Source organism: Danio aesculapii, chromosome 16 (assembly GCF_903798145.1).
Source record: "Danio aesculapii chromosome 16, fDanAes4.1, whole genome shotgun sequence".
NCBI lineage: Eukaryota > Metazoa > Chordata > Actinopteri > Cypriniformes > Danionidae > Danio > Danio aesculapii.
The window spans coordinates 29531045-29547010 of NC_079450.1; the positions used below are offsets into that span (position 1 = coordinate 29531045).

Here is a 15966-nt window from a genome sequence, read left to right on the forward strand (position 1 = left end):
CTGATCTGTCCGTATAGGTGTGGGGGTCACCGGGCTCTTCGCTTCTCTGTCACCTGGAGTTGATCTCTAGGGTTTTGCTTTTGCTATCGGGGTGGTGACAATAGTTTTTTTCTTTCTTTCTTAAAAATGACGGTTAATCCCGACTATTTGGTGCTTTTATTCACCACCACATCTGGCGCAAGGGGGATCAGTTGGGATCAGATGAGAAGAAAATTGTACACCTGGTTTGGCAAGTTGTGAATTTAGCAACTAAAAGGTAATTTCATATTTCCCCATGATGGTGTGTGTGTTCTTGTGTATGTGCGGTTGTGTGTGTAGTAATTCTGGTGGAGGTGAGAAAGGGAGAGAAGGTTAATAATAATCTACCTGTACATGTTAGTTTTTGACAAAATAAACAACAGACCAAATTATTTAGTAATTACCATTATCATAGTTCGGTGTAAATGTGACATTTATACACAAGTCAATTTGAAGGCATAGTAATTGCAGTTAACTTAAACAATACTACTTCAATCCTTACATCATCCAGCACCAATCATCAACTACTTAAATTATATATATATATATATATATATATATATATTATATATATATTATATATATATATATATATACATATATATATATATATATATATATATATATATATATATATATATATATATATATATATATATATATATATATATATGTATGTATATATATATATATATATATATATATATATATATATATATATATATATATATATGTAGGTATATATATATATATATATATATATATATATATATATAAAATAAAATAAAAAAATAAGAAAAAATACAAAGTTGTTTAAACAAATAATAAAAATTACAAAACACAAACAAAAATTGCTAAACTTAAATGTAAATAGAAAATAGAAAAATAAAACTGATACACACTTTTAATACAAAGACTGCTGTAGATATGATACTGAAATAACGCTACACTGTAAAATAATTAATAACATTGAAAATTATATGCATAAAATTACCAGATTAACATTTTCAGTTAATTTTCAGATCTATCTATCTATCTATCTATCTATCTATCTATCTATCTATCTATCTATCTATCTATCTATCTATCTATCTATCTATCTATCTATCTATCTATCTATCTATCTATCTATCTATCTATCTACAGTGCTCAGATTTATACAAACAAAACAGATTTATTAAACAGATATATTTATTAAAACAATATTTAGTCACCAAACGTATTTAGAAATGGAAAGATATTACAATTAAATTCAAGCTAAATATTGCAAAAAAAAATTCAATTTGTTTTAGCTTCTCTTCATTTTTCCTCTATTTAATTTGTATTTAATATTTTTCTATAACATATAAATTTGAGTGTACAAGTTTTTGGAACATTATTGTAAGTTATTTTGTTAGATAAGCTCCAGATTTGGCTTCATTACTGACTAATCTAATGTATATGCACAAAACTAATATTGTATAGCTTCCTATTAAAAATATGAATTTAAAAGAGAGATTTGTGAGGGGTGTACTTCATCCATCCATCCATCCATCCATCCATCCATCCATCCATCCATCCATCCATCCATCCATCCATCCATCCATCCATCCATCATCCATCCATCCATCTATCTATCTATCTACAGTATCTATCTATCTATCTATCTATCTATCTATCTATCTATCTATCTATCTATCTATCTATCTATCTATCTATCTATCTATCTATCTATCTATCTATCTATCTATCTATCTATCTATCTATCTATCTATCTATCTATCTATCTATCCCCCTGCTGTATATTCATTTATCCATCTATTAACTTATTTGCTTATGCAAATGTATATGTTATTAGAAATGATCATACCTTTCCTTTCTCCATTGGTTTAGGCCGGTCAGGTAAATGAACTGCTAGTCAAACCAGATCAAATTGAGCTCTCTAAAGAGTGTCAGGAGCTCAGCGGACTCACAGATGAGGCTTTGACAGCTGCAGATCCCTCGAAGACGCCATTGATCAGGTGATCATTCTCACAAAATATGTTCTTCATAAATCAACCATTGAATAGGATATGTTGTGTTGGGAAGTTTGCATCAGAGTAAATCCTTTCAAAAGAAGCTTCTATACAATATCCCATTGATGTAGGGTCTGCCGATAGCCCATTTAAACTCCAATGCACATCTTTACGGGCTATTAAGCATATTATTTAACAGCTTGTGGACTGATATTTGCACAAGGAGCTTCATGGGTATGTATTAAATGGCACATAAAAGTGGCGTTTACTCAAATAGCGTCTTTGTGTGTGCAGTTGCATCAGAGTTGTGTGCTGAAGTGGACACAGGTGCAGGAAACACCTTCTACCTCTGTACGGATGGACAGCTTCACGTGCGTCAAGTCTTGCATCCCGAGGCTTCCAGCAAGGTGACAATCTCCCAAATTTAGCTGCTTATATGATATTTGTGACTAATGCATTGTGTGGAAGTTTAGCTAGTGCAGATGTGTGTTCGTTCATGACAGCTTTCTTTCATGTTTTTAGAATATTTTGCTGCCGGATTGTTTCTTCTCGTTCTTTGACCTGCGGAAAGAGTTCAAGAAAGAATTCCCATCAATAGCGGAATTGAAAAACTTGAATCTTCAGGTCATGGCTGATCGTATCCTTTTTATGTTGTCCTTCTTCCCAGGATAAAACATATTTTGAAGAATGCTGTTGATAAACAGAGAGTAAATGTAGCCATTGACTTCCATATTATTAGTTTTTTTTACCATTACTGTCTGGTTACCAACATTCTTCAAAATGTCCTCTTGTGTTTAAAAGATGTTTGGAACAATATGAGGGTAAGTAAATAATGATTAAGTGTTAATTTTAGTGTACTGTTCCTTTAACAGCACTCAAAAATAGCTTGTTTAAATTAATTATTTAAAATGAGTAGAAACAACACAATTCTGAAGGCTTTTTTGGGACAAATTAATTGGTTTAATGTTGAATGCACTTAAATTTGAAAAAATTATTGAGTTAGCTTAAACGATTTGTGTTGGGACAACATGAAGGTATTGTGTAGAACCCTGCATTTTTATACAGTGAAGTTAGTTAACGACTAAATTGTTCAAAACCTGTATGAATTTCTTTATTCTGCTGAATTTTGGAAAATGTTTTGTAGAATGCGCGTAAACATGGGGTTGATCATCATGGTTTACAATGACACACATGGTGAAAGTGACAGTTGACCCAAAAATGACAGTAATGTCGTCATTTAATCACCCTGCACTTGTTTCAAACCTGTTTGAGTTCATTTCATTTCAAGATATCTTGAAAAAAATTGGACTTCCATAGTATTTTTCCCTATGGATGTCAATGGCTACCAGTTTCCACGTTCTTCAAAATATCTTCTTTTGTGATCAAAAGAACAAAGACACTCATATAGATTTGAAACCACATTAGGGCAAGTAAATAGTAAGTAAATTTTCATATTGGGGTGAGCTATCCCTAAATGATGATGTGGTTTTTATTTTTGGGTGAAGAATACCTTTAAGTAAAGCCACATATATGAATCAAAATACTTTAATTATTAGAAATGACTAGATTTAATTTGGTTTCAACATTGAGGCCAAAATCCTTTCTTGAAGATAGATAAAGATAGATTACTAAAGATAAATTATGCCAAACCTATCAAATGCTTATACATTTAGTCTTTTCTGAAGTCCTAAACAGACGACACTAGATTAATACATCTATTAGTTGATAATTCCCTTACATCAGGTGTGAGGAAGCTGCGTTTGAGTGTGTATGAGAGAGAGAGAAGCAACAGGGTGTTGGCTGCATGATCCCAAGGTTTTGAAATGCAAATAGACTCACAATAGTGTGGGTTCAATTGAGCCAGCAAGAGAAAGCCAAGAGTGTTTAGCCAACAAGCTTAACCTGCCACACCTACGCTATAACGTCTTAATGCCGACACACAATTATGCACCAGCACAGCCCTCTGCCCAGTCAGAAAGGTTAATCGAAAGTCATTCTCCTTCCATGTTTCTATTGTGCCTTGTTGGAAGACTACCATGTTTCAACGGTGCTTTTGATTTTATAAACTTGTCCTACATGTTGCTTGTATCTTAACAGTGTCATTACCTGGTAATTAGGGTGTCACCACTAGTGACAAAAAAAATAAACACAGACACTGTTTTTCCTTGACGGCGGTTGCGATCAGATCTGAATGTGGCTGTGGATTCTTCTCTTTCATGCTTTCACTGCATACAAGGTTCAGCAGATGGTGGATATCGTTTTTAGCGCTCATCTCAGAGCCTACCTGTAAGTCCTAGCATCTTGTTGTCTGCACATATGGATTTAAGAGTCATGAGTGTTTCTTTAGCAAACCTGCTTTGTTTATTTTATAGGCCACAAATTCACTCTTCCTGAAAAAGTAAATGAAAAGTTTGAGACAGGCACCTGGTAAGAGTGTTTCTTCTTCATACTTTTGTAAATATTGTCTTAGTTAAACTGTTACAACATTAGTCTTTTTTATTGTTGTGGACATTTTTAAAATTGAAATATTAATTGATATTTGAATTGTGCCATTTTTTAGGACTCTAAAGGATTTACTAGTAACTTAACTTATTATTATAATTTTTACAATTAATATAAAATTAATATAAAAGAGATATGAATTATCATTATTATAATTATGAAAGTGATTAGAAATGTTATAATGTTACAGTTTTTACTGTTTTTATTGTCGTTATTTTTTTTAAAACCTGAAATTTTCTCAATTCTAAATGAAATTCCTATCAGAATTGAGAAAATTTACGGGACTGGAAAGGATTTTCTTGTAATAAAGTTTCTAGTAATAAAATTAGTAATCATTATTTAGAACTTATAACTTATATATTTTTTAATTATTATAAAATATTATTATAATTAATGAAATTCATTAGAAATGAAAATTGACAATGCTTGTTATCTTTTACATGAAACTGGGTTTTATTTATTTATTTGTTTGTTTGTTTATTTATTTATTTTTCTAAATCATGTCAAATTTTATATTATTTGTATTTATTTATTTATTTGCTGGACCAATTTATATCAATCCATGTTTATTTATTTAGCGCTTTTACCATGTAGATTATGTCAAAGCCGCTTAACATAGCAGTTATCTAGCCGCTTAGTTATATAGAAGTTAAAATAGTGTTAGACATAAATCAGAGATTATAGAAATTATACTTTACAAAAATATACAGTGCTCAGCATAATTGAGTACACTCCATTTTGAAAATGAATATTTTTCTCCATTTCTCAGTGAATATAGGCAGTGTATTTAGGTGCATTAAATAAACAGATTTATTAAACAGATATATTTATTAAAATAATATTTTAGTCACCAAACATATTTAGAAATTGAAAGATAATACAATTAAATTCAAGCTAAATATTGCAAGAAAAAAAATACATCTTACAAAATTTCAACAAAATTTTCTTTTTTTGCTTCTCTTGATTTTTCCTCTTTTTAAAAATTTGTATTTAATATTTTTCTATAACATATAAATTTGGGTGTACTTGTTTTTGGTACGTTATCGTACGTTATTTTGTTAGATAAGCTTTAGATTTGGCTTCATTACTGATTAATCTAATGTATAAGCTCAAATATAATATTGTATAGCTTCTTATTAAGAATTTAAAAGAGAGATTTGTGACGGGGTGTACTTGTATATGCTGACCACTGTATTTCTTATCTTCAGAAGAGTTAAGAAAGTAATAATTGGTGGAATAAATATCTATTTTTGTATTTAATAATTGGAAGAAAAGCGGTCTCCTAATGTTGAAATGCTTCACAATGTATGTTTTTTTTAAATAATTCTAGCAGTAAAATGGAGAGAGTGGATGATAACACAGTGATCAGAGCACGGGGTCTTCCATGGCAGTCTTCAGACCAGGACATTGCACGGTTTTTTCAGGGGTCTCAACATCGCCAAGTATGCAACATCCCAGAGGCAACTCTGATTAATATAATCATGATCATCTATCAGTCTAAGCACAGTATCAGTGTGTTTGATTAATCAGTGTGTGTTTGTGTGTGTGTGTAGAGGAGGTGCTGCACTGTGTCTGAATGCTCAGGGCAGGAGGAATGGAGAAGCATTAGTGCGGTTTGAGAGTGAAGAGCACAGAGATTTGGCCCTACAGAGACACAAGCATCACATGGGGACCAGATACATTGAGGTAAAGACATTCATAAAGCTGTTAACATTAAAATATAGTTTTACTTTATTAAAAAAGGTACAATTAGCAGTCCAGAAAAAATACAATTAACCGTTTTTTAAAAGGCCTATATGTGGAATTCTGATGCGTTTGTTATTAGCGACACTGGTGGATGTTAAGTGAACTGCAGCCAACAACCTATGCTTGCAACACATGCTCATTCTGAAAATGTAGCCCTGTATACATTTCTGGAGATTACGAAATATGTAGCCAGAAGTATGTATAGCTGGATTTCGTCTTTAAAACGAACGCTATGGGGCCGTATTCCTTTTCGCGCTTACCAGCTGACCGCTTACCTCCCTATGAGATGCAGGGGAGTTGTGACAGGGTTTAAGTCCAGCAAAGAACAGTTCCAGAAAGCAGGTAAGACAAAAGCAAAAGACAAAACATAAAATAAACAAGTAAATAAAAGTGTGAGGATGTGGTAAAATCTGAAAACATGGTAAAAAAATCAGACGAGGGCTTTACTATTTCTAGATTGCTTTTGAAAATTGTCGGTTGGCTTTAGGGAAGTGGGTGGGCGGGGTCAGTCAGTGCTTTTGAAAACACTATTGGTTTGGTTTAGGGAAGGAGGAGGGTGGGTCAGTCATTCTGTCAGTCAGTCAGTCTGTCGACTCTGGTGGATTTATACAAGAGCAGCAGGTGCGAATGGCACTCGTGAGAGAAATTTGAGCTCTCAAAAAGCGTACACGACGGCCTCTGATGGATTTGCGACAACAAAAACTGCAAAAAAAACGTACCTCCTGAGATGTAATTGGCACTCTCCAGAAATGTATACAAGGGTACGTTTCAGAATGTGCCTGGGTTGTTATTGTTTGTGCTTGCACTTGTGCACATGCAACATACTAGAGACTTAATACTGATTTATGCTTCTGTATCGAGTGATCACCGGAACTTATGGCACATACATTATACATAGCTGACGCCATTGCAAGCATTTATGCTTCTGCATTCTTTCTGTGCTGCTCTGCAATAACACTTCTGAAACGCTGTTAGCTGGTGGGTTTTTATGTTCCACTGAGTTGAGCTTCATTTCCAGTGTTTTAGAAATGTCAGCAATGATACAGTATCCTTTAGGAGCTTACCCATGGGACTTGACACTTGTTAAACACTTGTCCCACCAGCCTCGTTTTGCTACTATGGCTCTCGACCACGCCCACACTCATCACCCTTATCAAGCTGACCAATCAGGGACCTTGCACTCTGCATCAATATGACATGTAATTACAATTTTTGACAGGTGCATGTGAAGAGTATTTGACTGTACGAAGGGGGCAGCTTGCAAGTTTGGGCCCTTAAAAAAAATATTTGCGGTTGGGCCCCCCGCTAATACTGTTAATACAAATATAGCAGATCTCTCCTTTAAGGCTGATTTATATTTCTGCGTCAAGCGTATGCTCTGCCGCAGCCTTTGCGCAGTCACATACCCCTCTCCGTGGCTGACAGCGATGCTGATGTGCACCTCCCAAAACACGTAACTACACGTTGCAAAGCGCAAGCTCTGTGATTGGTCACCTTGATAGCGGTGACCAGTGTGGGCAGGGCCAAGAGCCGCGCGAACCCGTTGGAGCAAGTGTTTACAAGCGTTGAATCCCATGAAGGAGCTCCAAATGTTTTGTGTTTACCTTATGATTAAAGTTGTTGCACTTTCGCCAGTTCACGCCTCGGAATGAGCGAGTTTTATCTACTTGTACATTAAGGTAGCGTTCAGAAAAAACAAAACACCTGCAAAAAAACTCAGAGGAACATAAAAACCTTAGACCCAATCCCAAGTCTACCCCTTACCCCTCGATTTGCGCGTTCTCGTACAGGAGTAGGGGTGTCCTAATTCTCAAAGATTTTTTAGAACCACACTGGAAACCAAGGGGTAAGAAAATTTCCCAGAATACACCAGCCACAACGGCTGCATAGCTGCACCCGGAAGTAAGGAGATCCACAAATTAGTGTTTTTTTGTCATCATTGTGAATTTTTACAACAAACTAGCATATGTTTTAATACATTCATAACTGCGTACGTGTTTTACCGTCATGCTTTTAAAAAAACAGCTAAAATAAAAACTAAATTTCACTATCTATAATCTCTAATAATAACTCCTGTATAGTACACTGAAAAAAAATATTCAAAAATGAGTCCTTGCATTTACTCATTTTTTTTAAGTTCAGTAGTTGTAGACAATTTATTTGGGCTTAATTTAAACAAACAAATTAAGTTACTAAACATTACTAAATATAATTTGTTTATTTAAATTCAACACATTTAAATTGTTTGCGACTATTTTGCAGACATCATTTTTTTCAGTGTAGTCCCACAACATTCTGACACCCGAATACCCTGTCAGTAATTTCTAGTGGCCGAGAATGACCTTTTTACAGTGTCTGCTATAATGTTAATGTTGTTTTCTTGTGGGAAAATGGATGAATATTGCCAGGGTGTAAATGCACAGTACAGTTATGATCTTATTCTCACATTATATTGTTATGAGAACATAATTAATGCCTTCAGTGATTTTCTGAAGATAAATACCAAAAAATAACGCAACTGGAATAACTACAGCAGTCGCAATCGTCTGATCTCATATGAAGCAAGAGCTCACGATGACATCTGATGACGTGTGCAGGTGCTGTAGTGCTGTCTCATTTCTTAGGGGTAAATTTTGAAGCCCTTCTCCTTCATACTCTGTTTGAAGGGCCAAGGGGAAGGGGTAGGGGTACAAAAATAGAATTGGGATTGGGCCTTACTATCAGCTAGCGTTTCGGAAGTGTTATTGCAGAGCAACACAAACAGCACACAGAACTATAAATGCACGACTATCTGCAAGGTAGGTGCCATGGGTCACACCGATCACTCGACGCAGAAGTATAAATCAGCACACCTGGCTACACCAGACCTACTGCATGCAAATAATTGTGATTCAATGCCAAAATTATTAATTATTCCTCATTTTTATTTAGAAATTCCAGCAAAAAAATGGCACCTTTAAAAATGGCACCTACTGTTTGTAAATTACCATGACATTTCTTTGCATTGCAGGTTTACAAGGCAACAGGTGAAGACTTTCTAAAGATAGCAGGAGGTAAAAAAAGATGTTTTGTTGTTGTTCCTTGAGTTTGCATGCATGTGATATTTTATTTTGCATGTGGATGGGGTTGGTGTATGACAACTGGGACTGTTCATTACTGGTTTCATGATTAATTGGGTTCCTTGAATAATTACATTTAAGACTCAAGTACAATAGTGTGGTCAGTGTATTTCTTTTTCAATTATCATAGATATATAGTGCAATATTTGTGAACACAACTATGGTGAGATCTTATTTACATGTACTAATTATAAAACAAATCTTGTCATTTAGCAATACAAGTATCTTATTTATTTATTTAAAAAACTGCGTGGCAAATTGTCTGAAATGGTTAACAGGAATTCAAACAGGAACTGTCTTTCTTTACCTTTCCCATCCTAAACGTAGATAGCCAGTCACATTCTAGTTTTTCTTGTTAGCATAATAATGTAGTAGCATGAACCGGCTACATCATTTGATTTCCATTTCTGTTTGCTTTGGTTTCATATTGTTGTTGTTGTATTTTTAGAGTGGCTGATTCATTTGTGTGAATATTTAACAGGTGCCTCTAATGAAGTGGAGAATTTTCTGTCAAGGGAGAATCAGATTATCGTCCGCATGCGTGGACTTCCGTTCAATGCCACCGCAGAGCAGGTTCTGCAGTTCTTCTCCCCAGCTTGTCCTGTGACGGACGGCAGCGAAGGCATTCTGTTTGTACGTTTTCCCGATGGCAGGCCCACTGGGGATGCGTTTGTCTTGTTCTCCTGTGAGGAACACGCTCAGAACGCACTGAAGAAACATAAGGACATTCTGGGAAAGCGATACATCGAGCTGTTCAAGAGCACAGCGGCTGAGGTGCAACAGGTGAGAGAAGAGCTTTTTTGGTTTGAAGTCAATAATCATGTGCAATGCAAGGTTTTATGGGATGGATATGGATGAAATGTTGTTACAACATTATTGATTGTAACATACAGTCAAGCCTGAAATTATTCATACCCCTGGCAAATTCTGATTTAAAGTTACTTTTATTCAACAGCACGTTTTTTGGACCAGAGGCGAGAAAAGCTTCTCCCAAAAGATAACAAGACATCATATATATATATATATATATATATATATATATATATATATATATATATATATATATATATATATATATATATATATATATATATATATATATATATATATATATGATAACAATCATTGTGGACAAAATATATTTCTCAGTTTTATTTTACATTGGTACCAAAACTTTTAAGTCAGAATTTGCAAGTGGTACGAATAATTTCAGGCTTGACTGCGAATTTATTGTATGTATAATAATAATAAACCAACAATATGCTTTTTCTGACCTGGACAAACTAAAATTTATAAAAGAATAAGTGATCATACTCAATTTTATTATCTTTACTTTAAATTATTACAATTTTCTGATTGTGATAAAGTATAAACATTTAAAATAGCAATAATATGTCATCAAATGATTCTTGTTAGCAGTATGCCTGACAAGATTTTGGGTACATAAACTACTGTTACACTGAATGACATTTTTGGGTATCTTCTGTAAATCATAGTAAAAATATATAATAATTTTTCAAATTAAAAACAAGCAAAAAAAACATGTGGGAAAATATTTGTTTTGTTTCCAAATGATTAAAGAATTTAATGGATAGAAGAGAATAAATAAAATGAAAGAAGAGCAGCAAAAATCCTTCTGAACTAATATTTGAGGCAGGAATATGTTTCATATCCCATCATAAATTACATCAATCCCATAACATATTTCAATAGTTCCTATTAAAAATAGCAAAAACTGAGAAAAGTCCAGTATATGACGTCAGAGGGTATTACATTTAGTTCTTTTGCATTTAATTGTAAACCAGCAGTCAAATATTAAACATTTAGCTACTTGCATCATACCTGAAGTTCTTGGACTGAAAATCAGGTTTGGTGTCTGTGAACAGTAACACCCTGCCTTCTTTGATTGGATTTGCTATATCAGTCATTTTGACACTCCAAAAATTAAAAAATCCTCTAAAAATTATACTGTTTGCATCTACTTACCCTCAGCCATTCAAGTTTATTTAAGTGCTCATGCACTGTAAACAATTCTTGCTGCCCTCATTTTTTTAGTTGAATAAAGTTAACTTTTCTAGTCTTCTTAAGTTCTTCTTAACTTAAAGCAATGGTCTCAAACTGAATTCCTGGAGGGCCGCAACTCTGCACAGTTTAGCTCTAACCACCTCCAACTCACACCTGCTTATTAGTCTGTAGTAGTCTTGAACACCTTGATTAGTTAGTTGCATCAGCTGTGTTTGATTAGGGTTGGAGCAAAACTATGCAGAGCTGCGGCCCTCCACGAATTGAGTTTGAGACTTATGACTTGACGTAACATAAAACATTAGTTTTTATGTAAACATATTTTTCACAGCATGACGGTACAGTGAAAAAATTGGTCTGCAAGACACTGAACATCACTTACTGCAGTATTACTTTTAGTCCACTGAGAAATAGTTCTGAGTGCAATCACAACCGATTGGATTGTAAGCACCCTGTTGTGTGATGACGTAGATCATCTTGGGGAAACTGTTAAAAGTCAATCTTGCCAATTGAGATTGCACACACAAACGTGTTATTGCTCTTTTATATAGGCTGCAATATCTAGGGTAAAAAAAACAAGCAAGTAGTAATGTAAGTAGTTGCTCCCAAAGTGCCAGCAGTCATTCACTTGCATTAACAGAAGACCACGGTTTCAGCAACAAAAAAACAACAAAGTTTTACTAGATAAATAACATCTACTGAGCAAAAAGAAAGTCACCTACATCATGAACGGCCTGAGGCTGAGTAAATTAACAGGTCTTTTTGGTAACACTTTATTTTGATGGTCCATTTGAGTATTAGTAGACTGCCTGCTTAATATCTGCTGATACTGCTCCTTCAACAGACATTTAACTGACTATAAGAAACTTTGCAAGTACATGTCAACTTACACTAACCTCAACCTAACAGTCCACTTATAATCTAATGAGAATTAGTTAGCATGTAGATGCAATGTAACTTAAATTCAACAAACGGACCAAAATAAACTGTGACCATTTCGTTTTCTGCAGGGTAAATCTTCTTAATTTTCATAGTTTAACTCTTGTCGCCTAAACGGCACCTTTATAAATTTTCTTTCATAATTGGGAAGGACTTGTTCCCTTCATTGTCTAATAGTGTAATGTATTTAAGTTGGTTTTAGACAGACTCTGCGAGGCAAGTAAAACTTGATACCTTTGGGTTTGTCGTTGTGTGTGTAATCAAGTGTGTATATAAATGTGTATACTCTACCCGAACGGCTTGACTCGCTGAACAAACACTCAGCTGGGCAATCTGTAAAAGATTAGCTTTTCAAAGCTGTCATAAAATCTCTCTCTCAGTCTTCCTGTTCCTCAACGTAGAAGCTTATAAATTTTTAGTTACTAATGTTGTACAATTTCTTGGAATTTCTTGATGTTAATATTTAGCTGTCGTCATACGCATACTCAACCATAGCAGGCGGCTAAGCCTATTTTAGCCTGTTTTTATGCGGACATCAACTGTGTTTGAATTCCTTAGACATGTTTATCACTTGCAAGGGGGGTTTGATGATCAAGGGTGTGTCAGTAAGAAAGCAGGAAAAGACAATCCCATCATGCAGTTGATTAACAGTTGGCCAGATGAGAAGTTTTTGTTACTAGCAAAAGCGGCTTTCAAGCACCAGAACAGTGTAAAACAGCAATTATTTACATTTTTTTTATTTGACATAGTTATTTGACATATTAAATTTTAACTTTATTTGCACTTATTATGCTTTCGGGCTGCACAATATATAATTTCAGCATCGATATCACAATGTGATCATTCGCAATAGTCACATCGCAGGATCTGCAATGTCAAGTTCAGCTTCAGTTTATTCATCCCTTGGGAAATTTGAGTGGAATTATAGCTGACCAGGAACTATATTGTTGAGTGATTGTGAAGTTTAACCTTAATGATAGAATGAAAGAGTGCTTGTTTGGTTTGTGTTTAAGACCTTTAAATAATTTGTGTACAAAAAATGATAACAATGAAAATATATTTAATTTCATTTTCATACAATGAAGACTATGCAGTTTTATTTGCTTACATTTGATTATTCAACTTATACTCAAACACAGTTAGACTTAATTTATTAAACTAAACTTATTTATTACATTTTTTATTAAACTACATTCATTTAACTAAAATAAATGCAGATTATCTGGGCTATGAAATCTTTCTAATCAATATAAAATTATGAGTTCTTTCCAGATCGAACTATTCAAGTCATCTGGTGAAATGATTATATTCATATTGTAATAAATATTGCAGAAAAAAATATCATGCCAATATCATCCAATGTCATGCAGCCCTACTTTCTATAACCATAAAATAATTGGTAACACTTTACAATAAAGTTGTATTAGTTAATGCTAGTTAATGCATTTAATAACATGAACAAAAAGTGAACTACATTTATTACAGTATTTGTTCATGTTAGTTAACGTTAGTTAATGAAAATACAGTTGTACATTGTTAGTTCATGTTAACTTTTGGTGCATTAACTAATGTTAACAAACATGAATTTGGATGTTAATAGTAAATGTTGAATTGTTATTAATAAATGTTGTATGAGTAATCTTCATACTTAGTTTATATTAGTAAATACATTAACTAATGAACCTTATTGTAAAGTTCCGTTAAATTAATTCGACACAGACACAAAATGTGACGTATATATTATTTTTGCTGAAATTATTTTACTATTATTCAAAATAATTTATTTTATCTATATATTATGAATCAATCATGGATAAAAGTCTGAGTAATGGTAAAATGTAAAGGTCTATCTCAAAAGTAGAGATGGTTTCCACCTGCAATTGTTTTAATTATCTCAATTAAAGCACAACAGACAAAATAAAGCAGAAAAGTAACCGTAAAAAACCATACGTATGATTTTATGCAGTAATACTCATACAGAAAGTCTACAGCTTCCCAAACTTTAAAAGTGAACCAGCACAAAGTGGACTGGATAGCCTCTTATATCAGGGCATTTAAGAATGTCAGCCTTGTGTTTGCACAGTGGCACAAAGTCTTGAAACCTTCAGTCTGTAACGTGAACGGAACGGTGATAAGGAAGTGCGGATCTAAACGCAGAGAATGGTTAGGCAATCAATGGTCACAATCAGGACAAAACAGATGTATGCAGGCAAATCCAGAGTCATAGTCAAAAACATTGGCGGTAGGTCTGTACAGGCAGGCAGCAGACAACATAAACAAACAAACAAGGTGAGGGTCAAAAACACAGCTAAGCAAGGCAAGGAAAATGCATCGTAATGTCACAAAGCTGTAAAACAAGCCAAGACGTGTGCATGTGTGCTGTCTATATAGTCCATGTAATCAGTTCATGAGCAGCTCCCAGCCATGAGTGTGTGTAATCTACTGAATGAGCAACAGGTGCGTGTGAGCGGTGCATGACTGGAACTTGTAGTTCTTTTGCTGACAGATTTGTAGATCTCCAACGATTTGCATGGGATAGATGGCTGGTGACTGTGACAGAGTCAGAATGTGGTTTATCCATCATCTCCACACCTGGAGCTATAAACAAGCAAAAGCCTCATGATAATGTTCTGTAACTCCAGCGTTTGTGTGTCAGGTACTCAACAGATACTTATCGGCTCCGTTGATTCCTGTGGCTCCATCCCCGATTCTGTCTGTTGTGCCGCCACCCACATTCGTACCCCAAACAGCAGCGGTCCCAGGTGTTCGGGACTGTGTGAGATTGAGGGGTCTACCGTACGATGCCTCCGTCCAGGATATATTGGTTTTCCTTGGGGAATATACAGCTGACATCAAACCACATGGAGTGCATATGGTGCTTAACCTGCAGGTAAGACTCTCAGATCCTCGTATGTGCTCACTAATATAGTTTTCATCTGGAGAATTGATATGGAGTCGATACAGTGTGATAAACACACCTCTGCTGTTCAGAATGTGTTTTGTCAGGGAGTTTTCCCCCTTTGGCTCAACCGTTCCATAAAAAAAGGGTGATTAATCACTCGCTGCAGCAGCTTCTGTCAGGACTTGTGTTTCTTCATTCTTTTACAATGTGTTGCTGTCATGGCTGGGTCCATGTAATAAAGTAAGCCAAAGATTAAACTAACCCTGGACAAAGGATGTAAGACTATTCAAACATTTCTTTTGGGGGGGTGGGGGGGGATTTCATATTCACAATGAAAGAATTTAATAATTTTGTTATGATTTGAACTTTTTATAGATTTTTTTGCAGATGAATATCAGATACAGAGCATTAACATAAAAGCAAAAAATAAATACAATAAATAAATGGGGCAGACGGTGGCGCAGTGGGTAGCACAATGGACTCACAGCAAGAAGGTCGCTGGTTCGAGCTTCGGCTGAGCCAGTTGGCGTTTCTGTGTGGAGTTTGCATGTTCTCCTTGTGTTTCGTGGGTTTCCTCCGGGTGCTCCGGTTTCCAAAAGTCCAAAAACATGTGGTATAGGTGAATTGGCTAAGCTAAAATTGTCCGTATTTTATATGTGTGAATGAGTGTGTGTGTGTGTGTGTGTGTGTGTGGGTGTTTCCTAATGATGGGTTGCAGCTAGAA

At 34.7% G+C, this 15966-nt stretch overlaps 1 protein-coding gene across 1 annotated transcript in view; it reads left to right on the plus strand.

Annotated features, from left to right (window-relative positions):
* LOC130243923 (epithelial splicing regulatory protein 1-like) overlaps positions 1-15966 on the plus strand; it is a 32465-nt gene continuing 16499 nt past the window's right edge. Inside the window, 16 exon segments of the mRNA XM_056476233.1 lie at positions 1-178; positions 181-255; positions 1889-2018; positions 2086-2096; positions 2316-2419; positions 2535-2649; positions 4198-4226; positions 4228-4272; positions 4274-4298; positions 4385-4439; positions 5845-5929; positions 5931-5956; positions 6068-6200; positions 9271-9313; positions 9861-10162; positions 14997-15230. Coding sequence (XP_056332208.1) covers positions 127-178; positions 181-255; positions 1889-2018; positions 2086-2096; positions 2316-2419; positions 2535-2649; positions 4198-4226; positions 4228-4272; positions 4274-4298; positions 4385-4439; positions 5845-5929; positions 5931-5956; positions 6068-6200; positions 9271-9313; positions 9861-10162; positions 14997-15230 — 1464 coding nt within the window. The 5' untranslated portion in view covers positions 1-126.